At 39.2% G+C, this 25,782-nt stretch overlaps 1 protein-coding gene across 1 annotated transcript; it reads right to left on the reverse strand.

The window, feature by feature from the left end:
• Positions 1–470: 470 nt before the first annotated feature.
• NAF1 (nuclear assembly factor 1 ribonucleoprotein) lies at positions 471–22,603 on the reverse strand. The gene is made up of 8 exons (XM_052778401.1): positions 22,326–22,603; positions 19,746–19,887; positions 16,638–16,731; positions 14,223–14,305; positions 12,998–13,158; positions 9,066–9,117; positions 3,806–3,911; positions 471–1,182 (listed from the first exon to the last, which is right to left on the reverse strand). The coding sequence occupies exons 1-8, from the start codon at positions 22,568–22,570 to the stop codon at positions 758–760; spliced, it is 1,308 nt and encodes a 435-aa protein (XP_052634361.1). The 5' UTR covers positions 22,571–22,603; the 3' UTR covers positions 471–757.
• Between the last annotated feature and the right edge of the window lie 3,179 nt (positions 22,604–25,782).

Raw genomic sequence — 25,782 nt, forward strand, 5'->3', positions numbered from 1 at the left:
AGCTAGAGAAATTATGCTGGTTTTTAATTTCCCCATACCATGCAGTTTTACAACCTAAATTGATTGCAAAACATCTTACTGATAAGTTGATCTTCTATAGCTATTGTAGGACACTCAATCTGACAGAGTAATTCAGCTCTCATCCAAATTCTGATCTAGCTACTCCAGCTATTTAAAAAAAAGACCATCCGGCTGCAGCCTTTTAGTTAATATTAAAATAATGAAATATTAAAAGTTGGGTAACAGGAGTTTATACATTATATGAATAGCAGCAAACCTAGCTTAAAATTTAGGTGTCAGATTTTTAGTTTCCATGCAAGCAGATTTCAGAATTTGCAGAAATTGAGAAAAAGGGTTTAGCATAGCAATATACCACCACTCTAAAAATACTGAAATACCATCTATGCAACATATCCTCAGTGAGTTACATAAACTCTTAAGTTTATTACAAAATAATTTCCACTACTACATACCAGTCTCCAAAAAGTTTTTATTTATCATCCCAAACTAGTAGATATTATAAAAATAAATCATTATTTAATATTCAGTTATTTTTATCATAGTTTTCTCTTTTGAAACAGAAAACATATATAGAAAAAAAAATAGTTTTCCATGGATGTCTCATAAAGCATCAAACCCTGCATTTCTTCTACTGTTGCGGAAAAATTAAGCATTTCCAAAATAAGGGAATACAGTCTTAGCAGCCTGTTCTTCCTCCCTTTAAATTGCAATGCTCTGTATGCACATTTATGGAAACTCAGTAAGGCCTGAACTGAGAAGGATGGCTATCTGGAGGAGGTGGAGGAGGTGGCGGCGGAGGTGGAGGTGGTAAAAATGGGTATGACGAGTCATACACGTTCGGGCCTGTCCAAATCATATTCAGATTTGAATGCGGAAGGTGGAATTGATGCACATCATTAACAGAACCAAAAACTGGAGGAGGAAAGGGATACTGTTGCATCATTGGATTTTCTTTTCTATGAGGTTGTGGAAACACTGGAGATTCCTGATGTATTCTGTTGTCCGAAGAGTATAGCTGTGGTGGTCTTACTTGTGGTCTCAAAAAACCCGGAGGGCCTGATGGAGGAGGAAATGGATCCCTGGAGAACCCTCTGCCACGGTATCCCCTTGAATAACTTGAAGCAGACTGTTGCATGGACTGATGAAGTCCTTTATTCTCACCTTAAAAAAAAAAAAAAAAAAAAAAAACAAACACCACCACACACAGTTTTAATACTATTTTGGAACAATTAAGTTTAGTCCTCACAAATCTTTCAAGCTGAAGTCAAGGAAATTTGAGAAGTAATCTTATCAACAAATAATACTGGCAAATAATACATAAACAACAAAATAATACCGGCAAGTCTGTTTAGTAACTCATCTTGATTTATTAGAGAAATATAGAAAGGATGATCTGAGGGTTGCAAATTCAGTCATTAAAAAAGAAATTTCACTTTCTTTCCCTCCAGGCATTTTCATTTGTATTAATGAATCACAGGAACACTCAAACTGTGAGTATTTCGTAAAGTTTGGTTTAAAACAAGATTTAAAACCAACACATTTTAGAACTGAAGATAACATCAATACCGCATTACACTGAAGTGGTATACAGCTTTCAGACCTGCGTTGGTATTACAGCAGACACAGGACACAAATTATTCAAACTCAAATTAAGAAAATTAACTTACTCTATCAGAAAAAAAGGCAGCCTGTACCTCTAGCCAATTGGCCTTCAGCATTCATCTTTCTAAGACAACCTGTACGGGTCACTGTAAGCATACATTTAAGGTTCATAACAACTGTACTGCCACTTTATGTAAATACCATCAGAGTATTAATAGGATAAGTGCTATAAAATTTAAGAGCACCAAAATATTAAAGATGTTCCAAACAGCTACCAAGATACTCAAAAGGCTGTAGAATTTAAACTGAAACATGATCTCTAAAGGATTATAAGGCTAGAAACAAAAAGGTATTTAGGGACATAACACCACATAAAGTCACTGAATTTTAAGAACCTGTGTGGACCTAATCCTTGGCACTAGACTACATAGAAACATTTTCACCTTTGAAAAGCTAAGTCTGGAAAGGTAGTTGCATACCAAAATTCCTACTCATTTTCACGGGGGATTAGGACTTAAGGCTCCTTTGGTGCATGCAGGCCTCTTGGAAGCACTGAAGTGAAAGTACTTGAGTGAGTATTTTTTAGGTTCTTTCTTCTCCTATCAAAGACTATAACAATGAGCCAATTTTAATATACTCAGAGTTCCATGAAGATGGAACCAAGCAAAACTCCAGCTGAGACTGAGTTTGTGCCACAGTTTGCCAGATATCCTTGTTGTTGAATTACATAGCCAAACTAAATTGCACACAGTGTCAATTTATACCATGTTACTTACAGAAAAACACAACAAATCATAACCCATATTCCCTTGACAGATTGAGACAGTTCCTCCCTTTGTGTTCTCAGTTATGGAACATAGTTCAGTAACAGTCTCAGCAAGCCCTAGGCAAAGGCAGGTATGCAATAAGCTGGCAGAATAAGGATACAGTGGAAAACATGCCATATGCTAAATAAGCGGAAACTGGGAGTGAAAATAACTATCAGCAATGAAGGCAAAGTATGGCACGATTCAGATCCTTCCCTTAAGGAAAAAACTGTCAAAACCATAGGGCAAAAGCCAGTCCAAAAATGATCACAGCTTTATTTAAAGGGTACAAGGGAGGGATGTTTACAGAGTAAAAGGGTTAACAGGACAATTACTGATCAAGAGAAGCGGGGTTCAGTGGGGCACAGTGTCTAGCAACTTTAGAAAGGAAGAGCAGCAAACTCATGGAAGGAGTCAGTCCAAGAAAATCAATGGGGGGAAGCACTGTGCTGCAGAGTTGAAGCAACTTGATATGTAAGCAGTAGAAGAAGAGGAGGGGAAGGGATGAGGGTCAGTAGGGAGTGGTACAAAAAGCATGCAACAGAAGCAGACCAGCGAGAACAGAGAAAGAGAGGCGAGACTTAAATTATTCAGCCAAAATGGCAACCAAAAAGCAAAAAGTTTTGTCAGTAGAGAGGCATGAGGGAAGACAGATAGGAAAACCTGGTTATTGCAAACAGAGCATAGATGCAAGCATACACCTGGAACAGGTCTGTCAACAACAGGAGAAAGGAAGGTGAAGAAGGCTATGTATATTATGAAAAACTATACATAATTTATTAAACTACTATAGGTTTGTTTATCTAATGACTGTGTTAGGTAAACAGAGAGATTCTCAGCAGGCTACACAAGTAACAGTTATTTTAAAGGAGTATTTATATGCCATGGGTGAGGAAGAGCTTTCTTTTCAGATACAGGAATAAATTCCCCATCTAAGACTTGCATCTTCTCCCTGATTGTCAGAAAAATGGGTTTCTAAAAATTGCACGTGGCCTTCCTCTATCTTCTCCCTGCACTCAAAGGCTTAAGCTGAACTTGGGCCCCAATAACCCCTGCAATAAGCAAGCTCTAAACTCCAAAAGGTGACATTTGTTCTATATCCTCACTGTGTGTCAGCTGACATGGTTAAAAGAGCATGTGAATCTCCTGACAACTGTCCTGCTCCTATACTACTTTCCTTGCATAGTTTAATGGAAAAAACCTTCATTTTCCTTTAAAAAAAAATAAGGAATGTAACCACAAATTCACGAATGTAACTTTGAAAAGCACAGAAATACTGATTAACTGTATGAAAGCTCTATCATTAAGACAGACATCATTGTCTATTTCAAACTCAGTTTAACAGACAAAAGCATTCTCCCACAGCATTCACTCACTTGATGCATTTGTTTCCGATTTGAGTTTCTTCCTTCCTTGACTTTGAGGCTTCTTTTTCTTCTGTTTTGCCTCTCTTTCTTTTTCATCATCACTGAAATCCAAGGCCTGTTAAAAAAAGAAAAAAAAAAAAAAAGAGAACAAAGCCATATAAGGCTGCAGAGAACTTCAGTTCTAGCAATAAATCATTATTTAGAAAACAATCCATCCTGCTGCCAGCTTAAAAGAATATTAAAGCTGCACTTTCCTATTTTGCATTCAAAGATCAACATTCAAGTACTGAACACAAATTTTTCATTGCTTGGATGTTAGTAAGAAAAAAATTGGGAATCTCTGAGGGAGCTTGCTAGTTATTGCCAAGAAAAAGCTTTCGAAGGGAAATTAGGTGAATTAAAATATGGACTTTTAAAATAAGTTAAAATTAATTTGACAACCAATACTTAGCACAGTTAAACTACATTAAAAAATATCTCTAGTCTAAAACTGTCACTAAATTGGAATTTTCTGTAGTATATTTAATAACACTGTTCCCATTAAACTTGCAATAGCAACGTTATTCCAAAGGAATTTTCAGCTTTGGAGAATGTTATCATCTACAATAGATTCAATGTCACTGCAACATTTTGTTCCTGTTACACAAGGTTTTGCTACCTTTCGATTCCTACCTTACATTTAGAATGAGGAAGTTACTACTGACAGAAAAGAAATCTGTCAGCTTAATTAATTCCCTGAAAAACAGCTCACTTATATGACTTAAAGAGGTAGGGTTTGTTCCCAACCTCCCCTTCCCAATTTTGAAAGGAAGGGTTTTGCTGCTTACCGATGTATCTCTGTAGTATATACAGAGCACAGATCTCAATAACACTGCACTAAAACAGTGCTAAAAAAGCCACATAAAAGTTAATTCTGAATATAACTATTTCTTCTTCTACATAACTGAATTACATTCTGTCCTGGTTTCAGCCGGGATAGAGTTAACTGTCTTCCTAGTAGCTGGTACAGTGCTATGTTTTGAGTTCAGAGTGAAGAATGTTGATAACACTGATGTTTTCAGTTGTTGCTCAGTAGTGTTTAGACTAATGTCAAGGATTTTTCAGCTTCTCATACCCAGCCAGCGAGAAAAGATGGAGGGGCACAAGAAGTTGGCACAGGACACAGCCAGGGCACCTGACCCAAACTGGCCAACAGGGTATTCCATACCATGTGACATCCCATCTAGTATAGGAACTGGGAAGTGGGGGCGGGGAATCGCCGCTCGGGGGACTGGCTGGGTGTCGGTCGGCGGGTGGTGAGCAATTGCACTGCGCATCATTTGTACATTCCAATCCTTTCATTATTACTGTTGTCATTTTATTAGTGTTATCATTATCATGATTAGTTTCTTCTTTTCTGTTCTATTAAACCCTTCTTATCTCAACCCATGGGTTTTGCTTCTTTTCCTGATTTTCTCCCCCATCCCACTGGGTGGGGGGGAGCGAGTGAGCAGCTGCGTGGTGCTTAGTTGCTGGCTGGGGTTAAACCACGACACATTCTTACTCAAAAAAAACCCACAAGGAATACAAGATGATATATACCATGAAGTAAAATCTTTCACTAACTCCTGCTTTTTCTAAGGACTTCAATACACCATCCTCCAGTAGAGCAGAAATAACAAACAACAGGTACCTTCTGTTGCTAACTAATTTCCATGTAACATTCCATAAAAGCCGCCTCAGAGAAACTGCAGTTATCTGCTCCTGCTAGCCTTGCAGCATACAGATCACACTTTGTCATCCTATGACCCCAAAGACAAGGCTGAGAGAGATTGTATTACTGAGTCTACAGTTAAGCTGAGCTAATTACGAGCCTGTCAGAAAAGGAACACTTACCATATACCTTAAAGTAGCAAGCATAAAAGGCCTAACATGCATTAATTTAACATTCATATAAAAATAAAGCTTCACAGTATCACAAAAAGAACTGACTCCAGCAATTGCACACAGTTTACCATGGGAGTTGACCAGAAAAGTTATAGAATCAGCTGCTAGCTGAGGACTCTAAAAGTCTGGCTGTAAGAGACAATTTCAAGCATCAGTAGCGTAAAATTTAATCTGCACCCTTGTCACCAGCTATTACCTTCACAGCAAAAGCTACTTTCTATCAGCTCATCAGCTGTCACAGTTTGGATATCTTAGTGTAAACTCTGTTAGAACTACCCAAAGATTATTCTCATTAAGGATTACAAGACATTAGACATGGTATTTTCGCCAAAACAGAGCACACAGACATCACAAAGTCAGAATGGCCACGAAAACAAAGGTGTCATAAAAAGCAATCAAGTTTGCTCATCCTTGCCATCACTGGTTTTGTTCAAGCTTCCTTCCTTGCTATAGTGAAGTACAGTAAACCTAAAGTTCCCCCTGTACTTTCACATTGTAACCTGAAGGTAACAGTACCATAATTAAGAAAAATCATTAAAAAAAAAAACTTCTGAAAACGCAATGAATCTATATCTCCAGAAGATTTGACTGCTTGACTGTATTTAGCTGAATTTTAAAGTTACTTAGGTTCTTACAAATTCAAATTACACATTTACAAGCTCATCTCCTGAACGGCTATAAAAATACAACTAAGAAACAAACAAAAAAAAAGAGCTCACCATTAGCCAATAAGCACATTTTGTATCATCATCACTAGAAAATTTTTCAACCAAAGAAAGCTAAGACTAGCCAAAAGTTTCTAAGTATATACAGTCTTCCAAAGCTCTATTGATCACGTACCTACAGTCCAATTCTATGCAACACTTCTACTTCTCAAATGATGATTCTCTGTGAGATGTCTCCCCAAGAAAGGCGGGTAATTTACAGTCAGAACTGACAGACAAGCATTCTTTGAGAGAAGTTAACACTGCTCAGCTCAGTTCCATTTGTGGGAAGAAAAAAGGTATTTCAAAATGTATCATCCTCACCACAGTGGAAAAAGCAACATTCTGGGTTGACAGACTGATACATCATTGCAGGACCTATCTTCAAGCATAGAAAAGCCCATGTCACAACATCTCCCCTTCAAGACAGAACAACTAGCCTGGAACAAGGACTGTGAATGCAAAAATTGATACTGTCCCTCACAGCATCCTTCTGGACAAGGTGTCCAACTGTGGGACGAGTGGGTTCACAGTGTGCTGGGTGAAGATCTGGCTGAAGGGCAGAGCTCAAAGGGTTGTAGCAAATGGGGCTACATCTGGCTGGCAATCAGTCACCAGCAGTGTTCCTCAGGGTTCAATTCTAGGGCCAGTTCTGTTCAATATATTTATCAACGATCTGGATGCAGGAGTTGAATGTACCATTAGCAAGTTTGCTGGTGATACCAAACTGGGAGGTGCTGTTGACTCTCTTGAGGGACAAGAGGCCCTGCAGAGGGATCTAGATAGATTGGAAAATTGGGCAACAATTAATGGGATGAAGTTTAACAAGTTGAAATGCTGAATTCTGTACCTAGGAAGGAGTAATGCCAGGCACAAGTACAAATTGGGAGAGGAGTGGCTGGACAGCAGCCCTGCAGAAAGGGATCTGGGGGTGCCCGTTGACAGCAGGCTCAATGAGTCAGCAGTGTGCCCTGGCAGCCAAGAGGGCAAACCCCATCCTAGGGTGCATCAAACACAGGATAACCAGTCGGTCTAAAGAGGTGATTATCCCACTGTGTTCAGCATTGGTACGGCCTCACCTTGAATATTATGTGCAGTTCTGGACCTCACAATTTGAGAAGGACATGAAGGTCCTTGAATGCATCCAGAGGAGGGCAACAAAGCTGGTGAAAGGCCTAGAAGGCATGTCCTATGAGGAGCAGCTAAGAGCTTTGGGCTTGTCTAGTTTGGAGAAAAGGAGGCCGAGGGGTGACATCATTGCTCTCTACAGCTTCCCGAGGAGGGGATGTAGAAAGGGAGGGAGGTGCTGATCTCTTCTCCCTGGTATCCAGTGATAGGATGTGTGGGAATGGTTCAAAGCTGTGCCAGGGGAGGTTTAGACTGGACATTAAGAACCATTTCTTTACCAAGACAGTGGTCAAACACTGAAACAGGCTTCCTATAGAGTTGGTCAATGCCCCAAGCCTGTCAGTGTTTAAGAGGCATTTGGACAATGCCCTTAACATGCTTTAGCTTATTGTTAGCCCTGAATTGGTCAGGCAGTTGGACTAGATGATTGTTGTAGGCCCCTTCTAACTGCAATAATTGATTCTATTCTAAAAATTGGTTAGAACACTAAAAAGAAAAAAAAACAAACCCCCAAAAAACCGAAAACCACCCACAAAAACCACCTTTCCTACTTATAGAGTAAGAAGCACATACTGTGTGGCATAGAACTATGCTATCCATGCAAGCTTTTGGAAGACTGAAAACAAGCAGATAGATCTCTTTAGGATACTATAATAGACACAAGGCTTCTAGGAACTTCAGCTATTTTGGGTAAGATATGCTTATAGTAGAAATTGCAAGGAAAAATTACTCAAGTGTTGATCTAGAAAACAAATCTCATGAAAACACCTCAATAAAAGTACCAGCCTTGCGATTCTTTTTGAAGAAGAGAATAGTAATGAAAAGTATAGTTACAGTAGAGTTAAGGAACACTGGACAGGAAGCCTGGATTTCATTGAAGCAATCTTTACAGATCCTACAGTAAATGACGTCAACGGTCGTGAGGAGCTCTCGCTACTACTCAACCCTGTATGACTGCCTTTGTATGGAAGAAGCTCATCTCCTCTCATGAAACTAGTGTTTTATAATAGGAAACAGTAGGGAAACCTTACTAAGCCATTCAAAGAATGCAACAGAAGAGGTGTCAAGTTAATCTAACAGAGTAGACAGCTTAAACACCCAAGTAGTACAGTTTGCAGAGTACTAGCAGGCCTTTTAAGACAAACAACTGCTTGTGGCAAGGTAAAAGAAAAAGCTGCAGCGAAAGAACAGCAAGGACAAAAATTCCCTAGCAGAAGCAAAACTATTAGGCAAGGTAAAAGCACTGCTACTCAAAGTTGAACATTCAGGTTGCCAAACACGTTCTTGAAGGACTAGAGGAACTGAAGATACACATTTTCCCAATTGCAAAAAGCAAGTAGAAAAAGACAGCTAGTACTCTCTACACTATGAGACCTCTCCAAGAAAAGCATGACCTTCTTTTCAGAGAAAAAGCACATAAGCTTGCTAATTAGTTACTCTGCACAGTTTTTTCTACATATATCTTGTGTAATCAAAAACAATAAACAAACAAAAAAAACTCCTATAGTTACTTCAGGTGGTGGTTCTTGGTCATTCTTCCAAGATGCATCTGAACCTTTTTCCCTAAAAGAAAAACAAACCACAAATCAGACAATCAAGATGAAGGAAGACAGGAGGCTACAAAACATCTCTTACTTGAGTCACATAGTAGCAACATATTCTAGGTTAGAAATAATTTGCAAGAACTGTACTGTAGCAAATAGGTAACACTTTCTTCAAGGTATCAGTTCTCCTACACAAGAAGCTTCCTGTTTTAAAAGGGGCATGTGTTTTTTAATGTTGTTTCTAAATGAACAGCAACGTATGTGTCAACTTCAGACTTCACTACATACCTCATTTGAAAAATCTTCCTACTTTGAGTGAAGACTGAACATTTCACACAGCTAATATTAAGCTTTGATCAATATTCTCTCAACACATCTTTTTCAATTTAAATTGCTTTGAACCCAAATTGAGGTAGTTCATTGCAACTTTCTTATGTTGACTCACTGCTGACTACAGTCTCAAGCTTTTTTATTCTTCTGGTTTCAGAACACGTACCTCCAGTCAAAAAGGACAATGAACTAGTATAGTAGGATACAGGCTTTAAGTATAACTATAGTGAATTCAGAACCAAAAAAACCTCTAAGCTTGGCTTACAATTCCATTAAGATAGTGTTAGATAGGTAATTAGGTTTCATCTTCTATTTTGTTGTAAATATAAAATTAAAAATCAAGGTAAAAGACATTTAAGGAAGCAAAAACTCAACTGTCTTGCCTGACAAGCACCAAAACTAACTTGAAGTGGTGTCATTTATTTCACCCACCACTGCGAACTTCACTAAAAATCAAGTCATTTCTTTGATTACCAACAAATTTGTGGAACAAAGTTAAATGATGCTGTTAAAAGTCTGTGGAAGGTTTTTCCACACTGCTCGCAAATTTAATGTGTTTTGGTTGGAAATGTCAAGACACTGTCTTTATCTATGTAGACAAACTATACAAAATAATGCAATACTGAAAATTCTTACTTGCAAAATGGAACCATATAGTTAAAAACATCAACATGTTCGGTGTGAAATGTTTTCAATCAGTGTTTTAATAACCAAGGGGTTTTTTATGTACTTATCAAGTCAGCAACAATCAAGCAGCAATAGCTACATCAAAGTACATAACCATTGGCTCTAGGTAGCCTGGACTTGAAGAGGCCCTTAGTCAAAGGCTGCCCATGAGAACACTGGCAAGTCATCTGGAAGTACTTTGTGCCTCAACCCCTAACCATAAAACTGAAGCTCAATCTCTACATATCACTAGAAAACCATACAGACACACCACTGTTGTGATTATGAGCAAATCATATTAGCAAGCAAGCCATTTTAAAGTTTAATTTAGAAGAAAATGTTACAGGGAGGAAAGAAAGATAAGGGCTTTACATGAATAACTTCTCAGCTGCAGAAAACTGTCTGCCTATGGAAAGATGAAAAGTATCATTTTTTTTTTTTTTTTTTTTAAATCATGAACCAACTTCCTTGTTTCTCCCTCTCATCTTGTTATTTTGGGGCAATACATGCCTGCCAGAAATACCAGAGCACGCCAGAAACTCCCAAGACTTGTGGTCATTAGGCAACGTGTAGTACTACTGACTGCAAAATTTAAACCTCCTCAGTCCTTCGGGCAGCTTATCTCGCTCTCCCAAGGCAGCCTTCCTCATTTCAGCAGAACACAAAACACTTTTCATGCTCTGAGATACTTAATCTTCTGCAAATAACAAGATAGTAATTCTTTGATTTCTGAACTCAGATACTGTAAGATCTGGAAGTCTAACAAAAGGTGACTCAGAGGAATCATGAAAATACATGAGCTTCTTTAGAATTACTTTGTGTTTCAGGCAATACAACACAAATCTATTTTTGGCAACAAATTATTTTGCATTCAAGAAGTTTTACACTACACTTCCATTTATTTTGCTATAAAGCGCAAGGCTTATTCATAGCACTGCAACTTTGTACAATGCAAGCAGATTGCATTCCAGATTTCAGAAAAAGCTTCAAACTTAAGGTTTCTTTCAGATCTTAATCCTGATTCCTTTCCGTTTTCAAAGTACCATCACAGTTTTGAGTAGCAGTTCTAGAACTTTAAGCCTGTAATACTCCACAAGCTGGTCTGCACACAGTCAGACTAACAAAAAGCAGAAAATGAAAGTCATTGGTCATCAAATTTGCAATCTGCTAAGGTCCAAAAGCCTTCTTGTGAAGCACTGATCGAAGCTCAAATTTTCTACTATCCATGTCATCTTGATTTCTTTATAGAGACATTACAGCACAGGTCAGAAGTCAAAATTCTTTATCCTTTTTCAATAACACCTACTTTGTGAAAAAGGCAGCTTCAACAAATAGTACCAGTTGCCTCACAAAAGCTTAAGAAACTTTACTGACAAAACTCAAATAAAATATTGTTTCAGTGAAATGTAACTTAAGTTACATTATTCAGAACTTATGGTTTACATCAGATTACACAGGTGTTCACACTGCTCCTTTTAATGCAGGGCAAGAAACAATGTTTGATGCACTGTTCAGCTGTGCTGATAAGTCATGAAAGTGTGAAACATCTTACATAGTGTTCAATTTTGTACCATATATGATAGTAAAGTACTACCAAAAGACAAATAGCTCCCAAAACTACTTGCAATGTATTAACAAACTAAAATATGTGTCTCACATCTCAGATGCTGAGTACAGCACACAGTTACTGATGTAGCAAGCAGATGATTAAGGTCTGTGCAGTTACTGTACTAAGCAACAAAGTTTAATGGCACAAATCAAAGACCAGCTGGCATCAAAATGCTGCAGAAAAACAAACAAGCAGCAGAGTGAGAAAGTGATCTATTTTGGTCTTCACTGAAAGGAAGAAAAATGTGTTTGTTGCTTCCACAGAAATGAGAAAGCAAAAAAACCCCACAAAAAAAAAAATACTCCTGCAGGCCTGGCCACACACACATGACTAAAGAAAAAAATTATTGAATATGAATACTGGCAAGGTTGCAATTAATGCAGACACCAGTATTATTGGCTAGTCAGAAAAAAACTGTAAGTCAGGTGAGAACTAATCCTAATAACCAGAGACTAAGTCATTTGTGTAACAAAGTATTTTTTTAACCTATATTTATTTCAGACAATTATTCATCAATAATTAGAACACTGATGCCTAGCAGTCACTTACTATCCTTTCTTTCTTATTCTATATCTTTGAGTACACTTCCTTTTAAATGGCAACAAGTCCTATTCATACATGCTACTTTCCTCAGGCAGGCTGAGATACACAAACGCTAGAAGTTTCTGAACATCATACTACATTGCCACACAAATCCCTCCCCTCTCCCAAATTTACAGCTGGTAATTACCATACAGAATTGTTATTCTCCAACTGTACAATACATTTATTGATAATTAAATTTCAGTTCTGGCCTTGTAACATGAAATAAAAATAGTAAATAAATACAAACTTGTTCAGAATTCAAACAAGTTTATTTTAAGTTATGAAACTAAACAAGAATCTGAAGAACAACAAAATCCAGAAAGTACAGCTTGCAAAACCACTGCATGTGCATGTATGTGAGAGGGTGTTGGGGAGGTAAGCATCAATGAATTTTTTTCTGGTTATGATATTTTGGGTAACACAGCAACATGAAAAGAAAGCAAGCTTAATATATTGAGTAAGAAGCTACTAAACTTTAATAATTATGACACTTTAGAAGCTTGTAGTTTACAGCTACTCTGTACTGTTCTGAAAGGCAAAAGAGTACAACCTTGTTATTACAACACAGTTGAGAATATCCAAAAAAAAGTAAAGTTTTAGTGTCAAGCTTAGTCCTACAGTTTCTCACTCAAGGCTAAACTTTAATTCACTATTTTTAGCTATATTAAAAAATACATTATAACCAGATTAGAAAAAAAATCAGACTCACTGTTTTAGTTTCTCTGCAAATATATACTGGGTGAAATCCTCCACTGATGGAGCAAAATACATACTATCTTGCACATTAATACCCTTTGCTTTGATATGCTCAGAGCTGTTAAATCTTAACACATAAAAGGGATGTAAGACAGGACCAAATATCTCAAATATCTGAAACACAAACAAAATTAAAATGTTTAAATAAACCACCAAGAATAAATAGCCAATTTCACTGTACACAACTATGAAGCTTTAAGATGCTTTGTATTTAAGAAGTTTGATATATTTTCAAAATGCAGCATCAAATAAAGTTACTTTCATGCTTTAGTTTTATTGCCACATTTTGTTTGACAGTATATTTCCCAGCTACTGTTTAAGTTATAATGTGGAAAAGTAAGTTCTCACACATTTATATTACCTTCGCCCACCCAACTGCACTACTTTCACTGTCTGCTTCCTCTACTCTGGTAACTTTCCTTTTGTCAAATCTCTGTTCTTCTCTCTCCATTATGCTTTCAAATCTCTTACACCTGGAACAATCTCCCATTCATTTATTCCTCAAAGTTCATCTTTACAAGACACCTTTACATCAGTTCCCCTGTCTGTTCCCTGGTTCCACTGAGAGCAGAGAATTCTGAGATGTTGTACAGAACATCTGCAATTTCAGGCTGAGATTTTTTGTTTCACTCACATCTAACATTCAAAGATATTATAGTAGTAACTGTTCTAGATGATGGCTTTCCGTCCCCAGAAAACATAAAAAATTCAATGCAACAGCCCTCTCAGCAAACATTCTTCATTATACTTGCATAAAGCACACAACGACCTTAAACTGCAACAGCAGAACTTAGATATGTAAACATTCCCCACTTTTCCTGAAACTTGACTGATTTCTCCAATCTTTGCCCCCAACTCCTGGCAATAAAAGAGCACAGTCTGTTATTCAAGACATCATACATCTGAAAGCAACCTCTCCCTCTCCACAAGCACTCTCATAAAATAGCAGAAACTCATCACACATTGTAATTCTGTTAAGGATGCAATGAATTCCAGCTTAGGAATTCCTGATATTAAAAAAAAAAGATGACTATAGCAAGAGTCAAAAGCACAAAGAAAAACTACATATCAAGGAAACATTATCTTTCATCAAGTCAACTTCAACACTACTTGTTGGAACATAAAAGAATACTTTGATTTTTATATTAGAATAACAGGTTTTTATGCTTTACACACACCTTTCCTGCAGCTTGCCGATCTTCTTTAAAAATTATGCTTTCCTCATTTACTGGAGGTAGGCCTCTCAGTGATTCAATTATTACTAAAACGGGGGAGAGAGGAAAAAAAAAATCAATTAGAACTTTATGTTTCAACAGCACCATATAGTTAATTGCAGAGAAGCTTAACAAAACACACCATTATTTGTCTACTAAAGTTCATAGAGCTTCACCACCCCTTCTCCATTGATATATGAGTGGTAAGATTTACATTTGTTTACAGAATTATTGTTCTCTGGGTTGAAGAAAAGAGACCAGCCGATAGGTACAAAAGAGAAGTCTCATATGTATTTGCGAGCTACCTGTTCTATTTACCCAGGATGTTTCTTAATTAAGTGCATAGCAGCAATAACCTGTTTTTTTGAGTGCAGATGCATGTGTATATTCTGCCTTCTTAGTATTCCAAATGAAATCCTCCTTGGAAAAAAGAATGGAAATGGCTATTCATTACGGCTTCCCCTAATAAGTCATAAGAATCAGACCAGAACAAAAAAGATGTCTGGCAGTCCAGTCACAGTTGCAACTGGTGGTGTCATTTATGTATGCAGATATACAATTTGAAATACATTTCTGCAATTTAATGTCCTATAAGTCAATTATTACATTTGGGCCTAATCCATGATTAACGATGGTATGAGTGGTCAGAGCTAGCAAGTCATTCTAGTAGCTCAAAATATGAAATCTTAACACTTAGTAGACTTTAACACTTATAAATGGACACAGAAGCATGTTCTTCCTCCATTAAATATATAATTTGATATACATGCTACTTCATTTTTAGGTTTTCCAATTCAGAAACCTAAAAAGCTTATTCTTTACTGAAATCTTTAGAATAGTTTACTCTCTTCTTTAGTAGCAGTTCACAATTTGTTGCTTTAGTCTGCAGGAATTCTGGGTCTTCCTTTACATTCAGCAGGAATTATGCTCAAAGCTGTCGATACAGAGGCCTAGCAGCATTATGCTTATTAGTCTGTTTTCTAACCTTCACCAAACAATCTAAATTCAACAATTCATATATTTCAGTTTCATAAAGATGCAGACTGAAGAATTCACCTATAGTAAACTGACAGGATTTGAAAAAGTTATACTCACCAAGGAGGATTAGAAATTAAGGAGAGTTTTCAAAACTGAAGTCTTTAAAAACAGCTTTGTTTAAACATTCACATACTAAATCAAAAATAAGAATAATAGCAAATTATGATTCAACTGTTTCTCTTTTAACTTACTTTCAAACCATCATTTTAGCTGAAAACAGCCTTCTTGAAGTCCCCATTATTATCAATAAGTAAGAAAGGGCAAAGTAGAACAAAAGGATGATGACCAGATTACTACCTTCCACACTCTCAAGCCAGCTTCCTGCACATGAATGAAATTAAATCTAACTCCAAACCAACACCACCAACAAAAATACTATAAAGGAATTGCCTGTGTTACCTGCAGTCTTCTACAATAAAAGAAAATTTAATAGCAAAGGCTATTTGCTTTAATTCTTTTGTACCCCACTCAACGCAAATACTTTAACTTCAAAATTGAACTTAATTTCTAATTTTCGTAAGAAAATTGCTCTGAAAGCAGTTCAAGCAGAATGGAACACTTGAAATAAGCTTAAATACAAACATACTATGGATATTTTATTAATATCAGCTTCAGCAAAACTTTGATGTCACATCAAAAACTGAGGTCCCAGGTAGATCTGAAAAGATCCCTAAATGCATATTGCCTGCAGTTAAGCTTACATCCATTGTATGTCTCAATCCCATTAAGCTTACCCTCCAGGACCTACATAAATCATGTTAGTCATGCTGTCCTATGACTGCTGACACTGGCAGCTTGCATTTGGTCAAGGTGCCAGAAGTGGGATGAATAAAAAAAGAACAACCTGCACTGCTAAAGAAACAAGTCTTTTTCCTGTCCTCATACATTCACAAGCAAGAACTTGGGACTGGATTGTACCGCATCTGTGCTTTTAGTTATACACCACCTATATCTTCAGAGATAATTCAACTATAGCACGTACGACTGGAAGATTTTCTTAAAATACTGCAAGTGTTCAATCTTATTGTTGACAGAATTAATATAAAGATCATAATACACAGTGAAAAAAGGCTTTTTTAGGAAAAAACTAGAACATGAAAGTCACACAGAAACATATGCATAATAATCGTAGTATCTTAATCTTTAGAAGATGTGAGCCAGCTAAAAGGGAATTCAACACAAATGTCATTTGGCCGTCCGAGCTCTCATTCAGCAATCCACTACCCCCTGAAATAGAAAGCTGCAGTACTGACACTTTGAGGGAACAGTTAAGTACACAATTAATGCAGAGATATACAGAAATTATTTTAACTGAAAACAAAGCAAACATATCTTGCTTACCTAGCTGCTCAATTATGCTGGAAACTGTCCCAAAAAGCTTCAGTTCAACATCATCAGGCAGAATTATTGATAAGTCTTCAACAGGAGGCAGTTCCTGAAAATACCACGTCAATGTTCAGAATATAGTATCATCACACTAAGACATTCATCACTTTGTCACTGCATAAATTTGACAATCAGAAAAACCTCCTAGCATTTTGAAGATTTAATAAAAAAAAAAGTAGTTTGATTTGTCTCTTCCAGAATAATTCTAAATGAACTCATCTTGGGGGAAAATGTCACTTTTGAAGACACCTTTTCTATTGAGACGCTACTCTACGTATTTCCATTGCAACTAAAGTAGAAGCCAATTTTACTCAACTGGAGAAAACCAACAGCTGATAGACATTTTGTTCCTTTTTTTGAACTTCGATAATAAGTTAAATGTACAACACAATAATTAGATAATCAGTAATCAAAATATCAGAAAACTTGTAACCACATTCAATGCATGACAGAAGAAAAATGTACACAGCAAGAGATAAAATAGCATGAAATACACCAGGTATGTATCATCTGATTCAACAAAGTGGTGTCTGTCCATTTATGCCACGACCCAGACCATTATAGAAGATGTAAAGATCACAACAACCTATACAAAGAAAATTATTTTTACCTGAAAGTTGTATTTGGTACAAGAGGATAATCACACAGAACACTTCCAAAAAAAAGCCAAACTTAAGATATACAAATGAATACTGCACAAACAATATTTAAATTAAACTTTCTCCTGAAATGTAAGCATCAATATCTTCTATCAAAGGCTGATTAACACTGAACTAATCATCTACCTCCAATTTATTCATAACTAAGATTTCTATGTATATACTGTACTGCTGTGAATTCAATATGGAATATATGGAATACAAAGTAAAGGCAACTAGAGCAAGAATTATCTTCAAATTCAACATCTTCTGAATTTGGAGGTAGAGTCTAAATCCTAGCACTGAACTGCACTTTTAAAGGCCATCACCAGAAATAAAATCGCTCTTCAATAGAAGAATCTTGTCCTGTCTTATCAAAACTTCAGCTGATAATCTTCACTCTTAACAAAAGTGCTTGGCAAAGGCTTCTAGAGCAACTCAAAGACCAAACAGAGGACAAGACTTACGCAGACCACAATATAGCATTAAAGTCAAGACGTGAATTCAGATAGAAACACCATACCCTTCTACAGGACAGTAAGTTTTCCAACATTAAACCAACTTCACTGCTAAGCCTTAACTGAGTCATGGATGCCAGAGCAATTCCAAGGCCAAAGACCAGAAGGAAGAAAGCTAAAACTTTTATCATAAATCTCAAATTGGCAAACTGTACCATCTGTCATACTATATACAATATCTGCCAATCTTACACTTCAAAACAGGAGGTTTCTAAAATAGTTCCACTAACAGTCCTTAATACATGCAGGTTTTTTCTGCTAAGCACATATTCCAGTTATATATTTTCTTTAATCTTTTATTGTATCTTTGACCCATGCTTTAGCACGTCAGCTATTATTGAGGACTTTCAGGTAAAAGACTAATCATCACGTTTCTGTTTTAACAGATACATTTTAATTTTGAAATTGTATTCCTTCAAATTTACATAAGGCGATCTACAACATTTTTACATAGATTAATTCTATTACTGTTGAATGGCTTAGTACAAGATACAGTAAATAATGTAGTTGCTAGAACTTCGGTTCTTGTTAACTGTCACTGGCAAAAAGCAATAGCTTTGCTGAACCAATGAAATTAATCAGGCCAGTACTGAAAAGGAAGACAATGTTTCAAAAACACTTGGACTTGAAGCTAGTAAGCTAATGAGACAAAAGAGCAGATCAACAAAGCATTTTCAGGCTAACATGAATTTTATTTAAATAAATAACTGAGATAAGAGGTAAATAAAACCTAGTAAGTACATCTATTTCAGCAAAGATTTTTGTTCAAAAGTCCAGTGCTGTAAAAAACATCTTTGTCATAGAAGCACTTAAAATGGTTCTATTAATCATACATCAAAACGAAGTGCATGTAAGCAGCAATTGCTCTGACATTTTACTCCTTCAGAATACAATGTTACATGTGTTTCTGAATCTTTGATTGATTTCAGTGATAAAAGAATATCCTAAGAGCTCTTCTTTACTTCAAGTGTCTCTAGAGCAACAGTTTAAGAATTAACAATGTATTCCCATCTCCTGGTGTTGCTACTACTAATGCACCTCCATGCCTCAGCCTTTCCAGACAGTCATCTAGCACTTCATTACAAACTCTTCCAGAGCACTGAAGCAAAGGTTCATGTCTCCAAATGTATCTGCTCTTCAGAGGTTTTTTTTTCTCTACCTTTCTAATAATGTCTTGTACCCTTCACTGGCCTTGTTTCTCATTCCAGAAAGCATTTTTTATGAAGGGGAGAGATCTACAGAATAACAGATAAACATATACTGTTAATGTAAATTGACATTACAGTGTTGCATTATCCTTTTATTTGTAATCCATTACAAATGATGATAGCTAATCATCCATTAGCAGATTATTACTAAAACTCATTCCTTTAAACCTCTTAATTTTGAGATTATGAGGAATAATGGCAGCAATACTTAACAAGTGTGTTATTTATGAGAACCAATATAAACCACTTCTGTGACCACTCTAATAATTTTGCTTAAGTGAGTAGAGGCGATGCAATCTGAACCTCCGGGAGGCTTAATACAACATTTGAAATTTTTTGCCTCAAGGCTAAACTTATTTCAAATATGTCTTACAGACATATCAGACCTTCAAGTCCCTCACATAGAAAAAGGATGATGAAAGCCTGCAATGTACGAACAACAAAAAGTGTCCTAAAATATCCAGAAATTTGTTTTCATTAGTTACAACTGTGATTTTATACAACTGTGAACCTAAAATGAGCTGTGAACCTCACTTCAGAGTGGTCTTAATATACTGAAAAATAAGACACTTTTAATTATTAACTGTGCTATACCTGAACTAGTGTAAAAACATACATTCAGTCACTAGGTATTCATTAAGTTAAAATATTTTAAGTTGGGTTACTAGAAAAACATTTAAGATAACACAGTGTACTTACATCAATAGGCAACTCATCTTTTGTTTTAACACAGTAAGATTTGTTATCCTTCTCATTTGGATGATCATCTTCATCTGATACTGTTGAAGGAGAACACGAAGAGGAGGATGTAGTTGAATCAGTTGAGTCTGAATCCGTATCACTGAATAAAACAAACATGGGAGTTATAATATAGACTTCCGCCTTACAGATAAAAAGAGTGGCTAGATTATACATTACTCAAATACCCTTGGTTACCAGATATGTTTTTCTTAAATGTATGTATCTGTATACAGAAAAGCAGCAATCTTTCCTGAACCTACAAGCCACTGGGCAAGATCATTAAAAAAATCTCAGAAGAGGAATAGCTTCAGCAGTTCAGAGCAAATGCTAACAACTACGATGGCTCGTTTGGGTTCTCACTGTTTTACTCTTGAACGGTGCATGTAGCATGAGAGCAATCGCCTCTTTAAGCTCACCCAGTCCAGTTTCTCCCACTGGCTACCTCATGCAAAAGTCCAGCACCAGCATAACTCCATCTGTCAGACATACATGACAGCCATAGTTTGGGACCTACACTTCATTGGTTTGCAACTGAAATGACACACTAGAGTCACAGGATGATCACTTCAGTGTAGTACCTAGATAAATACAGCCAAATTAGGACCATAATGTCTATGCACAATCAGCATATTTCCATTTTATGCACCACTTAAATTCCCAGTATTGAACATCACTTGACATAACTGAGCACAAAAAAAAAATTTCAAAGATAATACATTAAACTACCTTCTATAGCTCACAGTCATTCTTCTTCTACAATCCCAACATTAGCATGCAGCTAAGTGAAAGTCAAGAAAATACTTATTCCAAGCAATGCATCTTACATTATGAAGGTAAAACAAAATTCTAATTTTTTCAGATAAAAAGGATTAGTTTCATATTTCATGGCCGGCCTGAATTCCCCTAGTACATATTCACACAGATTAGTAATTTAATATTTCTCACTGGGACATGCATAAGAGATGTTTATTGTCTTAGACTCTTAATATTGCAAGTAAAGAGCACAGTAAGAAACCAGTCCTTATTCACATCAACCTGTTCCTTTTCGCAAAAGTCTAAATTCTTGAAGAGCTGGGGGAAGAAACAAACATGTGGAGTAATTGATATTGATGACTGAAAAAACACATCACAAACCTTACACAAAAATACACTAAGACAAGCAAACGTTTGTAAAATTGCATCTACCCTTTCTTACCTGATCTGGCTGTTAAGAAAGCAGCATTTAGAAACAAAGTGATAAATAAAATACAAAAAATGCTCCCTTCTAGATTCTTTGGTATTACATTGTCCCCTTCACAAGCAAATGGATGGCTTTCAATTACCTGTTGCTGCGGTTTTTTCCCCAACAAATATTGATAGGGAAGACAACAAATAAGAGCACCTCTCCAAATAAACTTTTTGAAAAAGCCAAATATGGTCGTCTTGGAACAAAATCGGCATAGCAGAATGACAAAAATCAGTCAGACTACCAGAGACCAATCAGTGGAGGGAGGAAAAAAAAAAAAAAAAAGGGAAAGAAAAAAGTTTGAGATCCACATAGACAGCTAAGTAAGTTAAAGCTATCAAAATTTCACCTTTAATATTCATCTGAACATCAGCGCAACAGATTTTGGAAGCAAAAAAGACTACAGGTGAAGCCCCTCCCACGGGTCAGGACTTTCATTCTCCATCACTTCATGATGTTCTAGGAAAACTTTGAACCGAGCAAACAAAGTATGCTCAAAGTCAAGCTCTAACCCATTAACTGTTAATGAAGCTCAGTGGCTTCTTTTTAAGAGATACTTAGACTTCATTTCAGCCTCCACTAGTTAGAAGGAGCACATACCCATCTTGCTGCAAGGGCCCAAGAAGAATACACAAAACTCACTGAAACTGACAAAGCGTGCATGCTTCCAAGACTGAAACAGAGCCCACATCTAACCAAAGTTACCTTTCACCAACTATTCTGAACACCAAAGCACGGACGAAGTAGAAGATGGAACCTTTCATAAAAACCGTACAGGTTGAGAATGAGCTTTTCCACCGAGAAGCCAACATCAGAGCACAGGTTAAGATCTGCAGACTCTTTAACTTGAATCCTACATTCAGCTTTTTTCAGCTATAACACCGCAGGTGCCTTGTCACAAGTGATGTAGGCGCACTCTGTGAGGACGGTGTCAAACGACACTCAAACGGTCACGGTGGCCCAACCAACCACGACGCTCTACAGGCCACCACCACCACCACCCCCCGTTTTCATTAAATCCCATACCCTTACAGTCAATTGTTCTGGAGGCTTATTACTTCAACAGTTAAAACTCCTCGTGAAATACAACACAAAAGGTCATCCCCAACGGGAAGGAGGACGCTACAGCAGCTGAAACGCCGGGGCGGGAGGAAGGGCCGGACTGGGCCACCTCGCTCGCAGAGCGCCGAGCCACAGGACCGGCGGCCCGCCCCGCCGCCGCCTAAGGGGCCTCAGCGGGGAAAGAGCGACCCGCGGGGAAAGCCCGACGCGCCCCTCTCGCCTCCGCGGCCCAGCCCCGGGGCTAAACCCACCTGTCCGAGTCCGAGGAGGGGGTGGCGGCAGGCGGCCCGCTGGGACTGGCGGGCGGCGGCGAGCAGCGCGCTCCCTCGGCTGGGGGCGGCGGGGCCCACTCCTCCCCACCGCCCTCCGGGGGGCCCGGCGGGCTGGGCGCCCCCTCCGCGCTCGCCGCCTGCTCCTCGCCCGGCGACGTGCCGGCGGTGCCGGGCTCAAACGCCAGGCTCTCCAACCGCGCCACCACCTCCATCTGCGCCTCCATCTCCGCACGTGCGCCACGCGGCCTCCCCCGCCCCCCCCCCAGCTACACGCCACTTCCGGCTGCCGTGAGCACCCACGCCCCGGCGGGCTGGGGTTGTCTGGGCGTGGTGAGGGGTTAGGGCGCATGCGTAGGCTAGGGAGCGCGCCCGAGGGAGGGGGGCGGGTCCTCCTCTGGCGCGGAGTAGTGGGCCGGCGCGAGGAGGGGCGGTTGCCGGCGGGCGGGGAGGGGGGCGGGCCCCGCGCACCTCAGCGGGTGCCCGCGCTCTCCTGAGGGAGAGGCAACGGCTGAATGCGCGGAGGCAGTAACTGCCGGGTTAGCGTTAGATTAGCCTGGGCCCTGTGTTAAAACAAGCCATTCTATTAAAAGCCGATGGAAGGTAACAGTAGTGAATTTTGTCATCGTTTTTCAAGTCTCGTTTGCTTAAGCCTTAACGCTAAGTAAATTTTACGGTTAATTTAAACCCAACGCCAGAGTTTCGGTTTTATGAGGCTTGCCTCAAAGGCAAAGCTAGAGGTCATTGCTACTGTTGCTGAGGGTCTATTGGGATGGATTAGTTTTGGTATTTTATAAATACGCTGACAACACACAGAAGATTCATGTAACTAAAAAAACCTCCCAACGGCTAAGCTGTATAATACCAAATTACTATACTAATACCTAACCCTACTGTAGTAACCCTATAACAATACCTAGCTCTGCAAAACCTAACCACATCCTTAAGATCACCAAACCATTCACCACAACATACATGTCCATTTATGTCCTAGGTTCACCATAAATACCCACCATTCTGGAGCCTGAGGGGTTTTTTGGTACCAGTCTGCGCAATGCCCCACACAACACAGGGAGGGGGGAGAGCCTGTTGGTGTCTTAGTCTTTTTTCTTGACATCCAGGGGTCTGGCCATACATAGTGTCCTCTCCTGCAGGAGAGAACGGAGGATTTCCCCCTGCCCTCCCCCAGCCTCTGTGTGTTTGGGGACCTAAAGCTCTTCCCCATGACAGTAACTTAGGAGAAAAGACACGTGTCTTCTCTGGAACACAATTTATCCATGGGAAAACCCAAAAGATGTGTAAAAGACAAGCAACACCAGGTCACTGTGACCGTGAGCCTACAGACAAGCCCCTTTAACCCAGACTCGAAACTGCAACCTGACAACTGTGCTCCTGTGCCAATAATGTGTGTTCCTGACCATCACAGAGCTTCATCCCGCTGTCCTTTGGACTGGCTTCCAAATGAAAAGCTAAGGCTGTCTTCACTCCCAGGCAACAGGGTGAGCCGCCGAGTGCAATGTGGGTCTGAGGAGGAACCCCATAGATAAATACATGAAAAAGTTATGTGTGATAATGCTGAGAGTGCCAGAGGACTGGGACTTGAATATCTGATGAGAGCAGAGGAGAGAATGATGCGTTTTCCATAAAATAAACTTCCACTCCATCTCTGAGAGGACTGCCTGTCCACAGCTCAAAGGGCGCCCAAAACATTTCACTCTTCTCCAGAATGTCTGGGCTATGTTGAAAGAAACATCACAAGAGTGCTTTACAAGTACCCCAGACAGGCTGAAGGGAGCATCCGACAGGCAGAAGATGTCTTTCTCTGGTAGTTCGACTCTTCATTTGCAACATGACACAGCAGATGCAACCAGCAGAATTTATTTATGTATTGGGTTTGTGTGGCAAGGTTTTCGTGGCTTCTGTGAGAAGCTGCTAGAAGCTTCCCCCATATCCAATAGAGCCAACGCCAGCTGGCTCTAAGATGGACCCGCCGCCAGCCAAGGCCGAGCCAATCAGCAATAGTGGTAGCACCTCTGTGATAACATATTTAAGAAGGAAAAAAGTTGTGCGGCACACAGAAATGGCAGCTGGAGAGAGAAGTGAGAACATGTAAGAGAAACAACCCTGCGGACACCAAGGTCAGTGAAGAAGGAGGGGGAGGAGGTGCTCCAGGCGCCGGAGCAGAGATTCCCCTGCAGCCCATGGGGAAGACCATGGTGAGGCAGGCTGTCCCCCTGCAGCCCATGGAGGTCCACAGTGGAGCAGATATCCACCTGCAGCCCTGGGAGGACCCCACACCGGAGCAGATGGGTGCCCGAAGGAAGCTGTGACCAAGTGGGAAGCCCGCGCTGGAGCAGGCTCCTGGCAGGACCTGCGGATCCGTGGAGAGAGGACCCCACAGAGCAGGTTTTCTGGCAGGACTTGTGACCCCATGGGGACTCATGCTGGAGCAGTCTGTGCCTGAAGGACTGCACCCCATGGAAGGGACCCACGCTGGAGCAGTTCGTGAAGAACTGCAGCCCATCGGAAGGACCCATGCTGAAGAAGTTCATGGAGGACTGTCTCCCATGGGAGGGACCCCATGCTGGAGCAGGGGAAGAGTGTGATAAGTCCTACCCCTGAAGAGAACAAAGCGGCAGAGACAACGTGTGATGAACCGACCGTAACCCCCATTCCCCGTCCCCCTGCGCCGCTGGGGGAGGTAGGTAGAGAATCCAGGAGTGAAGTTGTGCCTGGGAAGAAGGGAGGGGTGGAGGGAAGGTGTTCTGAGATTTAGTTTTATTTCTCATTACCCTACTCTGCTTGATTGGCAATAAATTAAGTTAATTTTCCCCAAGTCGAGTCTGTTTTGGCCATGACGGTAATTGGTTGAGTGATCTCTCCCTGTCCTTATCTTGACCCACGAGCCCTTTGTTATATTTTCTCTCTCCTGGCCAGCTGAGGAGGGGGAGTGATAGAATGGCTTTGGTGGGTACCTGGTGTCCAGCCAGGGTTAACCCACCACAATTTAGTAGGAAAATTAAACATATGTATGTAATGTAATTCATAATTTTTTTTTACATTTATCTAAAATTATGTATAGGTCAAGCAGAATAGGCACATTATGGGTAGTTGGTGGGTTTTGCACTGTCTGGAGTGAGGAGACAGTACAAGCAGCAGAAGTAAGCTCTCTCACTGTGCAGTTACTCAGAACACCTAGATTAGGAATCATCTTCTCTCCAGTGACAACACTGGGATCCTGAAGTGAGGGTACGTGGGGCGCGTGGTCTGAATATTACTGCCCTGTACTGCAAGCTCTTTAACAAAAGGGATCTTTAGAAATTCATGCAATTAAATGTCAACAACAATTAGATGTCAATTGCACGGAGATTAAATATTGAACAATCATAAAATGGTTTATATTGAATCTCACTGGCAAATATGTTTCCATCCCTAATGA

The sequence above is a fragment of the Harpia harpyja genome, chromosome 2 (genome assembly GCF_026419915.1).
Source record: "Harpia harpyja isolate bHarHar1 chromosome 2, bHarHar1 primary haplotype, whole genome shotgun sequence".
Taxonomy (NCBI): domain Eukaryota; kingdom Metazoa; phylum Chordata; class Aves; order Accipitriformes; family Accipitridae; genus Harpia; species Harpia harpyja.

Coding starts and splice junctions, on each gene's coding strand:
- NAF1 (XM_052778401.1), bottom strand. CDS start 22,570: ATGGAGGCGCAGATGGAGGTGGTGGCGCGGTTGGAGAGCCTGGCGTTT. Junction 19,888..22,325: donor CCCTCCTCGGACTCGGACAG/GTGGGTTTAGCC, acceptor TGTTTTATTCAG/TGATACGGATTCAGACTCAA. Junction 14,306..16,637: donor CAGCATAATTGAGCAGCTAG/GTAAGCAAGATA, acceptor CCCCCGTTTTAG/TAATAATTGAATCACTGAGA.